This window comes from Indicator indicator, chromosome 32 (genome assembly GCF_027791375.1).
Source record: "Indicator indicator isolate 239-I01 chromosome 32, UM_Iind_1.1, whole genome shotgun sequence".
Taxonomy (NCBI): Eukaryota; Metazoa; Chordata; class Aves; order Piciformes; family Indicatoridae; genus Indicator; species Indicator indicator.
Window position 1 is genome coordinate 8,150,526 of NC_072041.1, and position 14,283 is coordinate 8,164,808.

The following is a 14,283-nucleotide window of genomic DNA, read 5'->3' on the forward strand; positions in this document are numbered from 1 at the left end:
TCTGCACCTCCCCTCTTTCAGTTCAAAGCCATTGGCACTCATCCTATCACCACCTGTCCTTGTGAAGATCACAGAATCCTAGGGTGGCTCAGGTTGGGAGTGACCTCAGAGATCATCTCCTCCAACCCCCTGCCATGGGCAGGGACACCTCTCAACAAGACTCAGCTGCTCAAGGCCTCATCCAGCCTGGCCTTGAACACCCCCAGGCAGGAGGCAGCCACAGCCTCCCTGGGCAGCCTGTGCCAGAGTCTCACCAGCCTCACACTGAAGAATTTTTTCCTCAGCTCCACTCTAACCCTGCTCTGCCTCAGCTTCAAACCATTCCCCCTTGGCCTGGCTCAGACACCCTCAGGAAAAGTCTCTCTGCAGCCTTCCTGCAGGATCCCTTCAGGTCCTGGCAGGCAGCTCTGAGGTCCCCCTGGAGTCTTCTCTTCTCCAGGCTGAACACCCCCAGCTCCCTCAGAGCTGCTCCAGCCCTTGGATCACCTTTGTGGCCTCCTCTGGACTTACTCCAACAGCCCTGTGTCCTTCTTATGCTGGAGACACCAGAGCTGGAGGCAGTGTTTGAGGTGGGGGTCTCAGCAGAGTGCCCAAGACTGAGCTGAGATCCTCACTTGCCACAGCACAGTGCAGGAGGCTGAGCTTCTCCTGAACACATCCTGTGGCTGCACCTCCAGAGACCCCCCCCACAGCCTTGCCTAAAAGCAGCAGCTTCATGTTCTCACCTGAAGGACAATGGGAAGGGACAGCTTGGGCCAAGCAGTGGGACCCCTGAGAGCCAGGACTGCAGTCCTGGAGCCAAGGGCAGCAGCTCAAGCACTCACCAGGTCCAGGTCAAAGCGGATGAACTCCAGCCCAGACACCAGCGTCAGGAACAAGGTCAGGTGGTCGTGGCTGCAAACCAGGGCATTCCTGCAGCATGGGAGGGACACAAGAGCTTCAGATAAGTGGGAAAGGGAAGAAACAGACACCCCCACTTCTGTTTTCTTGGGGAGGGGTCCTCCAAGCTGCTGTACAAATGGCCCCAGAGCTGTGGCCCTGCTGTTTGCCTCCAAAGGGTTCTACCTCAGGGCAGCTGGGCACCCACTCACTACCTGCTGTACCCAAATCAAGCTACAGCAGATTTCCAGTTGTCCCCTGGAGGTGGGTCCACTGGACAAGACCTTCAGCAGCTTCTTGGGAAGCATGGGAAAATATAAAGGCTACATATGGGATGGGGCTAAAAGCAGTTTAACCATCCTAGAGCTATTTGGGGACCTTAAAGATCATCCAGTTCCAACCCTCTTGCAGTGAGCAGAGACACCTCTCTACCAGACCAAGTTGCTCTAGGCTTCATCCAACCTGCCCATGAGCAATTCCAGGGATGGGGCACCCACAACCTCTCTGGGCAACCTGTTCCAGCAGCTCACCACCCTCACAGAGAAGAATTTCTTCCTAATACCTAGCCAAAATCTCCCCTTTTTCAGCCCAAAGCCATCACTCCTCATCCTGTCACTACCTGCCCAGCGCCCAAACCAGGAGCTGGGACACTCACTTGACATAGTACTTGTGCAGCAGGCTCAGGTTCTCCTGGAACAGCCTCAAATAGCTCTCCAAGGAGTTTTCATTGAGGGCTAGGTAGAGCCATGCCCGGCCTGGAAGGAAAGCAGCAGAGAGAGTTGTGTGTGGGGAAACACCTGAGAAGGGTTGGATCAGTTCAGGTGGATCAGGTCACATCCTTCATTGGCATCATTGCAGGGGAGCAGTTGGGTGAGAGAGCAGGAGGTGAGAGAGCAGATTGATGATTTGGAGTAGGAATCAGAGACTGTGTGGCAGGTGGCTGAGAAGCAGACACACAACTGTGTCCCTCCCTGGAATTTCCAGCAGGGATCGAGAGGCAGGAGAGGTGGAGGGAGGGAGGGAGGGAGAGAAGGAGGGTGGCTCTAAATCAGCTCAGGTGCAATTTGAGGTGCTGCCCAAATCCTGGAGCAGAGAGAGGTGGTGCTGGGGTGTGCCCAGCTCTGCTCTCACCAATGTGGGGTGTGGGTGCTGGTGGGTGCTGGCACAACCAGGCAGAGAGCAGCTCTCTGGGCACTGTCCTGCGTCACAGGTGGCCTTGGTGGTCTCAAGCATTTGCTGCTGGCAGCAGGGGAGAAGCAGCACTGAGCAGGTGACAGCCACAGTGGGGTGGTTTTAGGCTGTACCTTTAAAATTTTCCACAGATCTTGGGCAGAAAGTGGCAGAATGTAAATAAATTAACTATGGGGTGTAAAAAGGAAAATAATTGATAAGTTCTAAACAGTCCCTTGGAGAGATAATGGACTTAAGACTGCTTGGACAAAACAATCTTCTCTCTTTTGGGGAGACACTGACTCACTTCTGCTTGCCCTTGGCTGTGTTCTTTGCTTTGGTTGAGTGTCCTAACAAAATAACTTCCTGCTCTTTCTCTTGTCCCTTTGTGTCCAGGGGAGTAAGGAGGGGGGCAGGGAGTGGGAAGCTATTAGCAGCTCCCCAGGGTTTGGGCCAGGGAGGGTCTTGTGCTGTTTATTAATTGTAAATGTTTGTAGCTTTCATTTGCTTCCAACTGGGCTGGGATGGCAAATTTAATGTTGTTGGGGGAAGGGGGGAATTTTCCAACCCACCACATTACAAATCAGTTGGTGCCCATCCACCATGGGACATTGCTCAATTTCCTGTTCAATATCTTTACTGATGAGCTGGATTGAGTCCAGCATCAGTAAGTTTGCAGGTGACACCAAGTTAGGAGCAGCTGTGGATCTGTTGGAGGGCAGGAGGGCCCTGCAGAGGGACCTGGCCAGGCTGGCTGGGTGGGCAGAGGCCAATGGGATGAGATTGAACAAGGCTGAGTGCAGGGCTCTACACTTTGACCACAACAACCCCAAGCAGTGCTACAGGCTGGGGACAGAGTGGCTGAGAGCAGCCAGGCAGAGAGGGACCTGGGGGTGCTGGGTGAGAGTAGCTGAACATGAACCAGCAGTGTGCCCAGGGGGCCAGGAGAGCCAATGGCATCCTGGCCTGGATCAGGAATGGTGTGGCCAGCAGGACAAGGGAGGTTATTCTGCCCTGTGCTCAGCACTGCTCAGGACACAACTTGAGTGCTGTGTCCAGTCCTGGGCTCCTCAATTCAAGAGAGATGTTGAGGTGCTGGAAGGTGTCCAGAGAAGGGCAACAAGGCTGGGGAGGGGTCTGGAGCACAGCCCTGTGAGGAGAGGCTGAGGGAGCTGGGGGTGTTCAGCCTGGAGAAGAGGAGGCCTTGCACCTGGACCAAGGCAGAAAGGGGAAAAGCTCCAAGGAAATTGAATCCCAGAAGAGGCTACAGCCCAGTGAGGGAGCACACAAGAGAGAGGCTCTTAACCCTCTGTGAGCCAAGGGCAAGCTCCAGACTGACTGGGCACACAAGAGAGAGGCTCTTAGCCCTTTCTGAACCAAGGGCAGGCTCCAGACTGTGACTGGGCACACAAGAGAGAGGCTCTTAGCCCTGTCTGAGCCAAGGACAAGCTCCAGACTATGACTGGGCACACAAGAGACAGGCCCTTAGCCCTCTTTGAACCAAGGACTGCTCAAATTATAGCCACAGCACCTGGGAAGATACCAGAGAGAGGAGCAAGCTGTGAGTCCCCAGCCACTCTGTCAGGGGATCCTATCTGTGGGAAGCCCACAGGGCACAGCTGCTCTATGTGCAGTTGTGTTGGAAGGGTTGGAAGGGTTGGATCTGTGCTTAACTCATGTAACTGCCTTTCCATGTGGAGTGTACACCCCACAGCCTGTGAACTGAACCTGTGAAGCCTTCTTTTGTAGCTCAGTTGGGCTGGGGTTTGAGGAGACCACCACCCCAGGTATTAACCACACAACACATTCAAATGTTCATTTTCATCACACCTGGACTCTCACCTCCGTGGCTGGGGCGAGCTGGGCGCAGTGGGGAGCTGCCTGCAGCCCCAGCCCTGGAGCAGGGTGGCCAGCAGAGGGGCAGGAGGGGGCTGGGGGCAGCCCTGGGGGTACTCACTGCGTCCCAGGTTGGTGGCCACGTGCTGCAGCAGCTCGATCTGCCGGACGGCCTCCCGCCGGGTGAAGTGCACCACCAGCACCCAGTAGCCTGAGGAAAGGTCTTGGAGGCTGGAGGAGTCAGAGAACCATGGAATGGGTTGGCTTGGAAGAGACCCTCGACATCATCCAGTCCAGCCCTTCAGCCAGCACTGCCAGGGCACCACTAAACCAGCACCACAACTCCAGGGCTTGGAACGCCCTCCGGGATGGGGACTGCACCACCGCCCTGGGCAGCCTGGGCCAGGCCTTGGCAACCCTGTCCATGAGACACTGCTGCTCATGTCCAACCTAAACCTCCCCTGGGCAGCCTGGTGCAGTGTTTAAGAAGCCTTTCAGTGAAGAATTCTCCTGTAATATCTGACCCAAACCTCCCCTGGTGCAGCTTGAGGACATTTCCTCTCATCTTGTCACTTGTTCCCTGGGAGAAGAGCCCAACCCCCACCTGGCTCCAGCCTCCTTTCAGGGAGCTGTAGAGAGCCAGAAGGTTTCCCTCAGCCTCCTTTTCTCCAGGCTCAACACCCCCAGCTCCCTCAGCTGCTCCTCCCCAGCCCTGTTCTCCAAACCCTTCAGCAGCTTTGTTGCCCTTCTCTGGACCTGCTCCAGCCTCTCAATGTCCTGCTTGGAGTGAGGAGCCCAAAACTGAACCCAGGACTCAAGGCGTGGCCTCAGCAGTGCCCAGGACAGGTGGACAATCCCTGCCCTGCTCTTGCTGATCCAGGCCAGGATGCTGGTGGCCTTCTTGGCCACCTGGGCACAGGTTGGTTCGTCTTCAACCAACACCCCCAGGTCCTTTGCCATCAGGCAGTTTCCAGTCCCCAGCCTGGATCCTTCCTGGGGTTGTTGTGACCCAAGAGCAGGACCCAGCCCTTGGCCTCGTTGAACCTCATCCCATTGGCCTCAGCCCATAGATCCAGCCTGGCCAGATCCCTTCTAGAGCCTCCCACCCTCCAGCAGCTCAACATCCCACCCAACTTGGTGTCATCTGCAAACTGCCTGAGGGTGCCTTGATGCCCTTGTCCAGATCACTGATGAAGAGAAGTGGCTGAGTGCTGAGCCCAGGGGACAGCACCTGTGAGGAGAGTGGCACTTGTAGAAGAAGGAAGGCCAGAGGAAGGCCAAGGAGGGGCCAATTACTGCCTAGATGGCCTCCCCCTGCTGAGGCTCCACCCCAGGCAAAGCACAGAGCAGGCTCCCAGCAGCAGGCTCCCAGCAGCAGGCTCCTCACTCACCCATAGAGCAGAGCATGGTCCAGATGCTCGCACAGGCGCTGCAGGACCTTGTCGTGGTTTCTGATGGCTGGGGTCTCGTCTTCACAGGCAGCAAAGTAGCTCTGCAGCTGCAAACAGAAGAGATGGGATGGCTGCAACCCCCTTCTGCAGCCCACTGAGGGGGGAGATGGAGCTGCCAGCACTCTCAGCAGCCAGCTTTAAAGAGCTCTTTTTAATCTCTGAGCTTGCTAAAGCTCCACGCAGGTTACCCACAGGGTGAGCAGCTGGTTGTGAGCCTGCCCCAAAGGTAACCTCCCCACAAGCACTTGTCCAGGCTTTCATCCACAGCTTGTCCACAAGGACATGCCAGAAGTGTGGCCAGAGCTGCACAACCAGCTGGGCTGCACAGCCTCCTCTGCAGCCAGCACTGCAGTGTGGTTTCAGTGATTCCTCTGCAGTGGTGCAGCCACCACTAAGCTCTTCAGAAGAGAAGTAAAGAAGAGCTCTGGGCTCTGTCTCCAGCTCTGCCCTGGATGTCCCCTCCTTGGTCTCAGAGTGCTGTCATGGGAAAGTCTGGTTGGGGAGAGAAGTTACTTCCAGGTACAGAAGTTTCTCCAAGTCCAGGAGCCTCATTCCTGTAGCTGCACTAAATCTGTGAGAAATCTCAGTGTGGTTTCAGCATCCCAGGAAGAGACAGAAGTGATTCTGCCTCTCTGCTCTGCTGAGACCCCACCTGCAGCACTGTGTCCAGCTCTGGGGCCCCCAACACAAGGAGATGGAATTGCTGGAACAGGTCCAGAAGAAGCCACAAAGATGATCAGAGGGCTGCAGAACCTCCACTATGGGGACAGGCTGAGAGAGTTGGGGTTGTTCAGCCTGGAGAAGAGAAGGCTTCAGGGAGACCTCAGAGCAACCTTCCAGTATCTGAAGGGGCTCCAGGAGAGCTGGGGAGGGACTTTGGACAAGGGCTGGGAGTGCCAGGAGGAGGGAGAATGGCTTTGAGCTGGGAGATGGGAGATTGAGACTGGAGATGAGGAAGAAATTCTTGGCAGTGAGGTTGGGGAGAGACTGGAACAGGTTGCCCAGGGAGGCTGTGGCTGCCTCCTGCCTGGAGGTGTTCAGTGCCAGGCTGGATGAGGCCTTGAGCAAGCTGGGCTGGGGGGAGGTGTCCCTGCCCATGGCAGGGGTTGGAGCTGGCTGAGCTTTGAGGTCCCTTCCAACCCAAACCCTTCTGTGATCCTTGTTAGCAGTGGCTCCAGTGACCATCCCGACGCTGGGTATCGATGCCAGCCAGCTGAGAGCTGCCTCAGCCTTTCCAGCACAGGCTGGCACAGAGCAGCAGGGACTGGGTGGGCAGAGGGCAGCACAGATACAGACTGAGGCAGGTGTGTGAGGGACAAGGGCAGTTCCACCTGCCCCTGAATCGTTTGCCTGCTCTGGGCTGAGGCTGCAGCACCAGGATGCCTCACTGCATGCAGCTGCTGCTCTCCCAAGCCAGCCAGCCTGACTCAGCCCTGGCCAAGCCATTTCTCAGCCCTGCTTAACCCATTTGCAGCTGCAAAGGCAGCTCTGCAGTCAGCACTCTGTGGGCAACAGCCCTCAGAGCCTCAGCACAGCATCAAATGCTTCTCTGCTTCTGCCAAGCCTGCCAGAGATCCCTTCACACCCAAATCCCTTCACAAATCCCTTCACACCCAAATCCCTGCTCCCTCCCCAGCTGGCCCACAGGCCTCCTCCTGCCCCTAGAGCTTAGGGATCGATTTAGGTCCCTGCCTCACACATCCCTGGCACTCAGGCAGGGAGATTACTCACCCAGGTTGTAATCCCAGCTGGAAATGCCACCTGTGTTTGCTCAGGCAGGTGACAACCAGCGTGGTTCAGCTGAGCCACACCACCACAGCAATCAGAAGGCTGTGACTCACCAAGTGCCTGCCACAGCTCAGCTGTGAGACAGGGGTTAAAAAAAAACCAAAACAAAACTTGGATGGTGGTGTGCTGGGGAGCTCTGACCTGTCCCCAGAAACTGCATTCTCCTCCTGAATTACCACAGGGGTCAGAGAAAGTCCTTTACAAATTCACCCCCTTGATGGTCTGAGAGATGGAGAACCTGCCCTGTGGGGACAGGCTGGAGAGCTGGGGATGTCCAGCCTGGGGAAGAGAAGGCTCCAGGGAGACCTCAGAGCAGCCTTCCAGGACCTGAAGGGGCTCCAGGAGAGCTGGGGAGGGACTTTGGACAAGGGCTGGGAGTGCCAGGATGAGGACAATGGCTTTGAGCTGGGAGAGGGGAGATTGAGAGTGGAGATGAGGAAGAAACTCTTGAGAGTGAGGGTGGGGAGAGACTGGAACAGGTTGCCCAGGGAGGCTGTGGATGTCCCCTCCCTGGAGGTGTTCAAGGCCAGGCTGGATGAGGCCTTGAGCAAGCTGGGCTGGGGGGAGGTGTCCCTGCCCAGGGCAGGGGTTGGAACTGGATGAGCTTTGAGGTCCCTTCCAACCCAACCCATTCTAGGATATGATTCAATGATGCAGAAGTTATCAGGGTGACAGAAAACATCTCCCAGCCCCTGGGGAACTGTTCCCATCAACCTTTCATAGATATCAGTGCACTGAGCTCCAGCACCCTCCTGCCTGCAAGACCTCAGCCCTCTCTGCAGCTCTTAGGCCAGACTAGAGCCAGGGGGGTTCCTGCAGAGAGCTCTTAGGCCAGACTAGAGCCAGGGGTGTTCCTGCAGAGAGCCCTTAGGCCAGACTAGAGCCAGGGGTGATCCTGCAGAGAGCCCTTAGGCCAGACTAGAGCCAGGGGTGTTCCTGCAGAGAGCCCTTAGGCCAGACTAGAGCCAGGGGTGTTCCTGCAGAGAGCCCTTAGGCCAGACTAGAGCCAGGGGTGATCCTGCAGAGAGCCCTTAGGCCAGACTAGAGCCAGGGGGGTTCCTGCAGAGAGCCCTTAGGCCAGACTAGAGCCAGGGGTGATCCTGCAGAGAGCTCTCCCAGCCCTGCCATGGGAAGAGCTGCTGAGCTGGAGCAGCTGCAGCCCAATCCCTCCCCTGATGGCACAGCACAGTTCAGTCTGGCCCTGCCCTGCAGGAGCTAAGTCCCCTGGGCAGGGGAACACCAGGAGTGTCCTGGCTGCAGCCACCCAGGGGTGCTCAGGTGATGCACACAGACTTTTGCACCACACCTAGGGCAGACTTGAAGCATTTCAGCTCAGCAGCTCTCACCCATTTCGGGGAGGAAGCTGTCCCAGAAGACTTTCACTATTAATAGGCAGCCCAGAGCCAAGCAGGGAGAAGAATGCCCTCAAATCAAACTCTTCACAACTATTTCAGGAGCTACCTGCAGCCAGTGTTTCAAGCTCACTCGTGCAGCAGGGCCACTGAGAGGAGGAAGCAAAGGCAGGGTTCAGAGCTGTACCCCTCTGGCAGTGGATAGATGGAGCCAAGGGGGTGTTCTCCAAGAGCTGAAGAGGCAGTAAGATATCTCTGGAAGTTGCTGACCTCTCTGGAGGTCACCAAAACATCCCATTTGGGGGAAAACTGGTGCAGGAGGCAAAGCAAAGACATACAGAGCAACAGCCAGGATCTAAAGGCAGAAATTCCCAGCTTGTCCCAAGCAGGCTGCTGCCTCTGCAGGGAGCTGGGGAACCCTCAGAGAAGGGTTCCTTGTCCTGGGTGAGCTCCTTTGAGGAAATGGAGACAGCCAGGGGAAACCCAAAACAACCAAGCAGGCCCTGCACTGGCTGACCACTAGCAGCAGGGAGCACCCAGCCAGCTCTGCAGCCAGCTCGGGGAGGTCATCCTGGAGGGAACTTGGAGCCTCTCTGTGCCACCCCAGGACAGAGCCACTCTGAGCCTGGGCAGCAGAGAGATGAGCAAATAGAAGGCTTTCCTCTTTTTTTTTTTTTTTTTCTCCTTTCCTTCCTTCTCCAAAAATAACTTCCCCTTTGTCACAGCCCCTGCTGCAGCCAGGACCGACCTGCTCCCAGCCTCAGAGGGTGCAGTGCTTGAGTCACCTCAACACCTCCCAACACTGAGGGGATTCCTGATAAAAACCACATTGCTTTTCCCTGGAAAACCCAAATCCTTCCCCCTCCCAACCCCCCTGCAGTGATCTAGGTTTGAAGAGCTCCTGCTGTGTTATATTTAGGGCTTGGTGTCACTTCCAGCTGCTCTGCAAGGAGCACACAGCACAAAGCAGCTGCCCCTGCCCTGCAGCCCCTGCCCTGCAGCCCCTGCCCTGCAGCCCTTGCCCTGCAGCTCCTGCCCTGCAGCCCCTGCCCTGCAGCCCTTGCCCTGCAGCCCTGCCCTGCAGCCCCTGCCCTGCAGCCCCTGCCCTGCAGCTCCTGCCCTGCAGCCCCTGCCCTGCAGCCCTTGCCCTGCAGCCCTGCCCTGCAGCCCCTGCCCCTGCCCTGCAGCCCTGCCCTGCAGCCCCTGCCCTGCAGCCCCTGCCCTGCAGCCCCTGCCCTGCAGCCCTTGCCCTGCAGCCCTGCCCTGCAGCCCTGCCCTGCAGCTCCTGCCCTGCAGCCCCTGCCCTGCAGCTCCTGCCCTGCAGCCCCTGCTGCAAAGCCCAGCCCCACAGTGTGATGGTTTTCAGGCTGTCTTTTGAATTTTTTTTCACAAAGTTGAAGCAGAGAAAAGTGAAAAAACGTGAATAAATCACCACTGGGTGTAAGAGAGCAAAACAAGGATTCCTCTAAACACTGCCACTGGAGAGAGAGAAATGTGTGAGAATCACTGCTCCAAACAAAGTGTCTCAGGCTCAGCTTGCTCAGCTTCTGTCTGCCTGCTGCTTCTTCTCTGGCTGAAGATAACACACACTGACCTTGACAAGCCAACAGCCTCTCTGCTTCTTCACTCTCTGCCTTCTGCCAGGGGGGTCTGGGGTGGGGGAGAGGCCCCTTGGGGAAGAAGCAGAGCCCCTGGAGAGGAGGGGGAAAGCTAGGGGGCTTGGTTGTGTTTTCCTGTTGGCTGTACACATTTGTAGCTGGTGTGGACAGTCTCTCTTTGCACAGATTCATTGCACTCCACCACAGGTTGGAGTTTTGCCTGTAAAACAGAGCTGCCTTTGCTGCCAGGCTGAGCTAGCCTGGTCACTGCCTGTGATGTGTGGGAGGAGGACTTCAGCTCTCACACAGCAGCATCCAGAGCAAACCCACCCCAAAGGGCTCAAGCCTGAGGCATGAGGAGGCAGAGGCCAAGCTGTGCAGCCAGGCTTTGCTGGCAGTCATGGGGTGACAGCAGCCCTGGGCACGTGGGACCCTGTGAGCAGGAAATGTGCACTCAGCAGCTCTGGGTTGTGTTTGGGTGCTCTGAGTCACAGCATTCTAGGAGCTGCTGGTCATGGGGAAGGGCACCAAGGGCTGGCTCCTGCCTCCAGGGACAAAGATTCATAGATTCATGGAATGGGTTGGGTTGGAAGGGAACCTCAAAGCTCAGCCAGTTCCAACCCCCTGCCATGGGCAGGGACACCTCCCCCCAGCCCAGCTTGCTCAAGGCCTCATCCAGCCTGGCCTTGAGCACCTCCAAGGAGGGGGCAGCCACAGCCTCCCTGGGCAACCTGCTCCAGTGTCTCCCCACCCTCACTCCCAAAAATTTCTTCTTCTCAATCTTCCTCCAGTCTCAGTCTCCCCTCTCCCAGCTCAAAGCCATTGTCCCCCTCCTGGCCCTTGTCAAAGTCCCTCCCCAGCTCTCCTGGAGCTCTTCAGGTACTGGAAGGCTGCTCTGAGGTCTCCCTGGAACCTTCTCTTCTCCTGAACAGCCCCAACTCCCCCAGCCTGTCCCCTGAGGGGAGGTTCTCCAACCCTCTCATCATCTTCATGGCCTTCCCTAGACCTGCTCCAGCAGTTCCATGTCCCTCTTGTGCTGGGGGGCACCAGAGCTGGACACAGTGCTCCAGATGTGCTCCAGATGTGCCACCAACGTTCCAAGGATGGGTCCTTTCCCAACATCCCTCCAAAACAAACACAGCCAACAGCTACAGCCCCAAGCAGAGCTGGCACACAGCTGGCTGGAGCACAAGAAGCCTCCAAAAGAGATGGGGCAGGCAAATCCCTACTGAGCTCCCACATGTTCAGGGTGGAAGCAAGACAGGACAAGCCTTGGGATCTCTTGGGTGGAGACATCCCTGCAGCAGGGGTGGTGAAGGGCTGAGGCTTGCCAAAGCTGCTGGGGAGGTGTTTTGGGCTTGGGAAGAAGAGAGGAGACCCAGAGAGGAAAGGTACAGTGAAAGCTTTCCCAGCTGGGGAACAAAATCCACTTGCACAATCCAGGCTGCTGGGCTGCTCCAAGATCTGCCTAGCTGGAGATCTGCCAGAATGATGACTGTGAGCATCCTGGGGCAGAGGCACAGACCAGGGACAATCCCAGGACCTGACCTTCACCATGTGGCACTGCCCTGAATAAATGGCACCTGTGTGGTTGCTTCCTTCCCTCCCTTAAGTCCCTATAAAACATGAGTGGGGAACATGCAAGCAACCCCTCCCTCAGCACAGCATGGCAGAGGGACCTGTTTGGGAGGTGCTGACCAAGCTTTATGAAGCATCCACAAAGCAGCTGCCTGAGCACAGAGCCAAGCTGGAGCCAGGGAAGATCAGGAAGGAGGGCAGGAATAAGGTTAAAAGGCATTAACCAACTTTCCATTTCATCTATGATTTAATATGTATCTATCCGAGGATATCTCACCACACACCTATTCACTTTTTTTTTATTTAACTTTATTAAAAATATTACATCTGGGATAGGTTTTAATATCTGCAGGGGATGCTCCTTACTCTCCCCCCCAATCTCCCTTAGCTTCCTCTGAGCTCTCAATATCCAGAAATAGCCTAATCGCGTTTCCAGGTCTCGCTTCCTACATGCAGGGGCATCTCTATGAGGATACCACTCCACCTTTCGAGCAGGTCCCACGAAGAGAAGGCCCAAATGTCACTCTCTCACCCCACCACACCTTATTTATTTTCTATCAGGAGGGCTAGATAGACACCTCCGCACCTGATCTAGGATAGCAGGCCTGGGTAGATAGGTTCTTGGGGCTGGTGCAGGCCTGGAGTAACCAAGTATCAGGCGTCACACCCAGGGCAGACCCCCTCCCAGATGCATGCCCCATCCCCCCAGTACCCCTAATAAGGGGCTCCCCATTTAGGAGGAGTCATGGGGACGGAACTTCTGGACCAAAGGGGGGCCCCCCCCTGGGAGTGCCAAGGAAGAGGGGGAAATGGGCCCTTTTTGAAGCCTATGGGCATCAGCGCGCACTACTCTCGCACGCCCTGCGCTGATGAAGTAGAGATACAAGACCCTGACACAGTGCAATATGTTGGGGGATAACCCCCCACCTGGATGCTAGGTTTGCCCTCTCTCAAGGGGAAGCCTGGTGGCGTCCCCCCCCCCCCCCTGGAGGTGTTGTCCAAGTGGCCATGGCCCCTGGATGGAAGGCCTTGAGCAAGCTGTGCTGGTTGGAGGTTGGTCCCCCCCCCCCCACCCTTGCCCAAGGCCAGGGTTTGGAACTGGCCCTGAGCCCCCTTTTGAGGATTCCCCCCTTCCCCTATCACCATACCACACTCTCCAAATTAACAATAAACTACCTTGTGGGGGGGGACTCAAAATTTCTTTTTGGTTTTGAGTTTTGATGGCATTTATTTTTTTTTTTTTTTTTTGGCCTTTTGGGTCCCCCTTTTCAGTTTTACTCATTACCCCCCTCTGTTGAAACTCCCCCCCCAACAACCTCTAGAGAGATACGCCTACCAGCACTGGGCCCACGGCTATCTCTCCAGAGTACATTCCCTCTTGGGGGGGGCCACGAGAGTATTCATAGCCCAACCCACCATCCGGCCCCCACACGCTAGTGAGATAGCCATTCTCATCCCACCCTCCCACTCCCTAGACCACACTGGGCCCACCTTTACCCATCCAGGCCCCCCCCTGCACGTCTCTCCTCTAAACCCAGCTCCCTATATATCGGCGCTCAGTCTCCTTCTCGCCTCCCCCCCGTTGAGCTCTTGGGCTTCCCTCTCCCCCTTTCAACGTCGAGGCTAGCGTTGGGGGTACTTTTACACCCATCCCCCCCTGAGTGTCACTAGAGAGCAAGAGGGGTCCAACCTTTGGTTTTCTTTGCCAGGGAAACAAGGGTGTTTTAGGCACCAGGGGACCAGGGGGGCCTGGTGGCCTTCCCTACCAGCCACCAACCGCCTCAACCCCCCCACCCACATGCACAGAATGGTGCACACCTGAAATTGGCTTGTTTTTCATCCAACCCACCCTGTAAAGAGTAGCTGTGAGTTGGGTTTTCTGCCAACTCAGCCACCTCAGGCCCTGTGTGCCCATAGCCATATAGGCCCACCAACGGGGCTGTGAGCCCCGTTCGCAAACAGCTCTTTGCCCCCACCCCAGCACTCACTCAACGCCCCCTCTACCCATGGCCCCCCCCGTTTTCCTCTCCGTGGCGGCAATGCTTCACTGGGAATCCATCCTTAGCTATAGAGAGACTGCGCCACGCGGATAGCCCTCCCACCACAGGCCTCCAGCAAGGCCCCCCCACCCTGGGACACTAGGTACCACCCAGGCCTACTCCCTAGAGATCCCCCCAACCTTCATACTCTTCTCGTCGCCCTCCCCCCCCCCTCCGCCCCCCCTCCCCACCCAATTATCTTTTTAAAACCACACTCCTCAAGATCATCATAAACTAATTCGTAGAATAACCATGTCAACCCCCCTCACTGTACTATAGACTATCTAGAAAATCCGCCCCTCGAAAACATAAGAAAACAGAGCCCACCCTTCCCATGCCGCTTCTCCTCCCCCCCCCCCCATATCATAGAGAATCATAGAATCATAGAAACATAGAATGGTCCAGGCCAGAAGGGACCTCCAAAGCTCATCCAGTCTGATCTCCCAGCAGTCAGCAGGGACAGCCCCAACTAGATCAGGTTGCTCAGGGTCTCATTGAGCCTCACCTTGAATATCTCCAGGGAAGGAGCCTCAACCACCTCCCTGGGCAACCTGTTCCAGTGTTCCACCACCCTCATGGTGAGGAACTTGTT

General features: G+C 56.5%; 1 protein-coding gene across 1 annotated transcript in view; it reads right to left on the bottom strand.

Moving 5' to 3' along the window:
- PLEKHM2 (pleckstrin homology and RUN domain containing M2) overlaps window positions 1-14,283 on the bottom strand; it is a 40,641-nt gene that overhangs the window by 16,324 nt on the left and 10,034 nt on the right. Inside the window, exons 2-5 of the mRNA XM_054395049.1 lie at window positions 5,277-5,383; window positions 4,007-4,116; window positions 1,535-1,634; window positions 825-912 (exon numbers count right to left, since the gene is read on the bottom strand). Of these exons, the coding sequence (XP_054251024.1) occupies window positions 825-912; window positions 1,535-1,634; window positions 4,007-4,116; window positions 5,277-5,383 (405 nt within the window). The remainder of the gene's footprint in view (window positions 1-824; window positions 913-1,534; window positions 1,635-4,006; window positions 4,117-5,276; window positions 5,384-14,283) is intronic.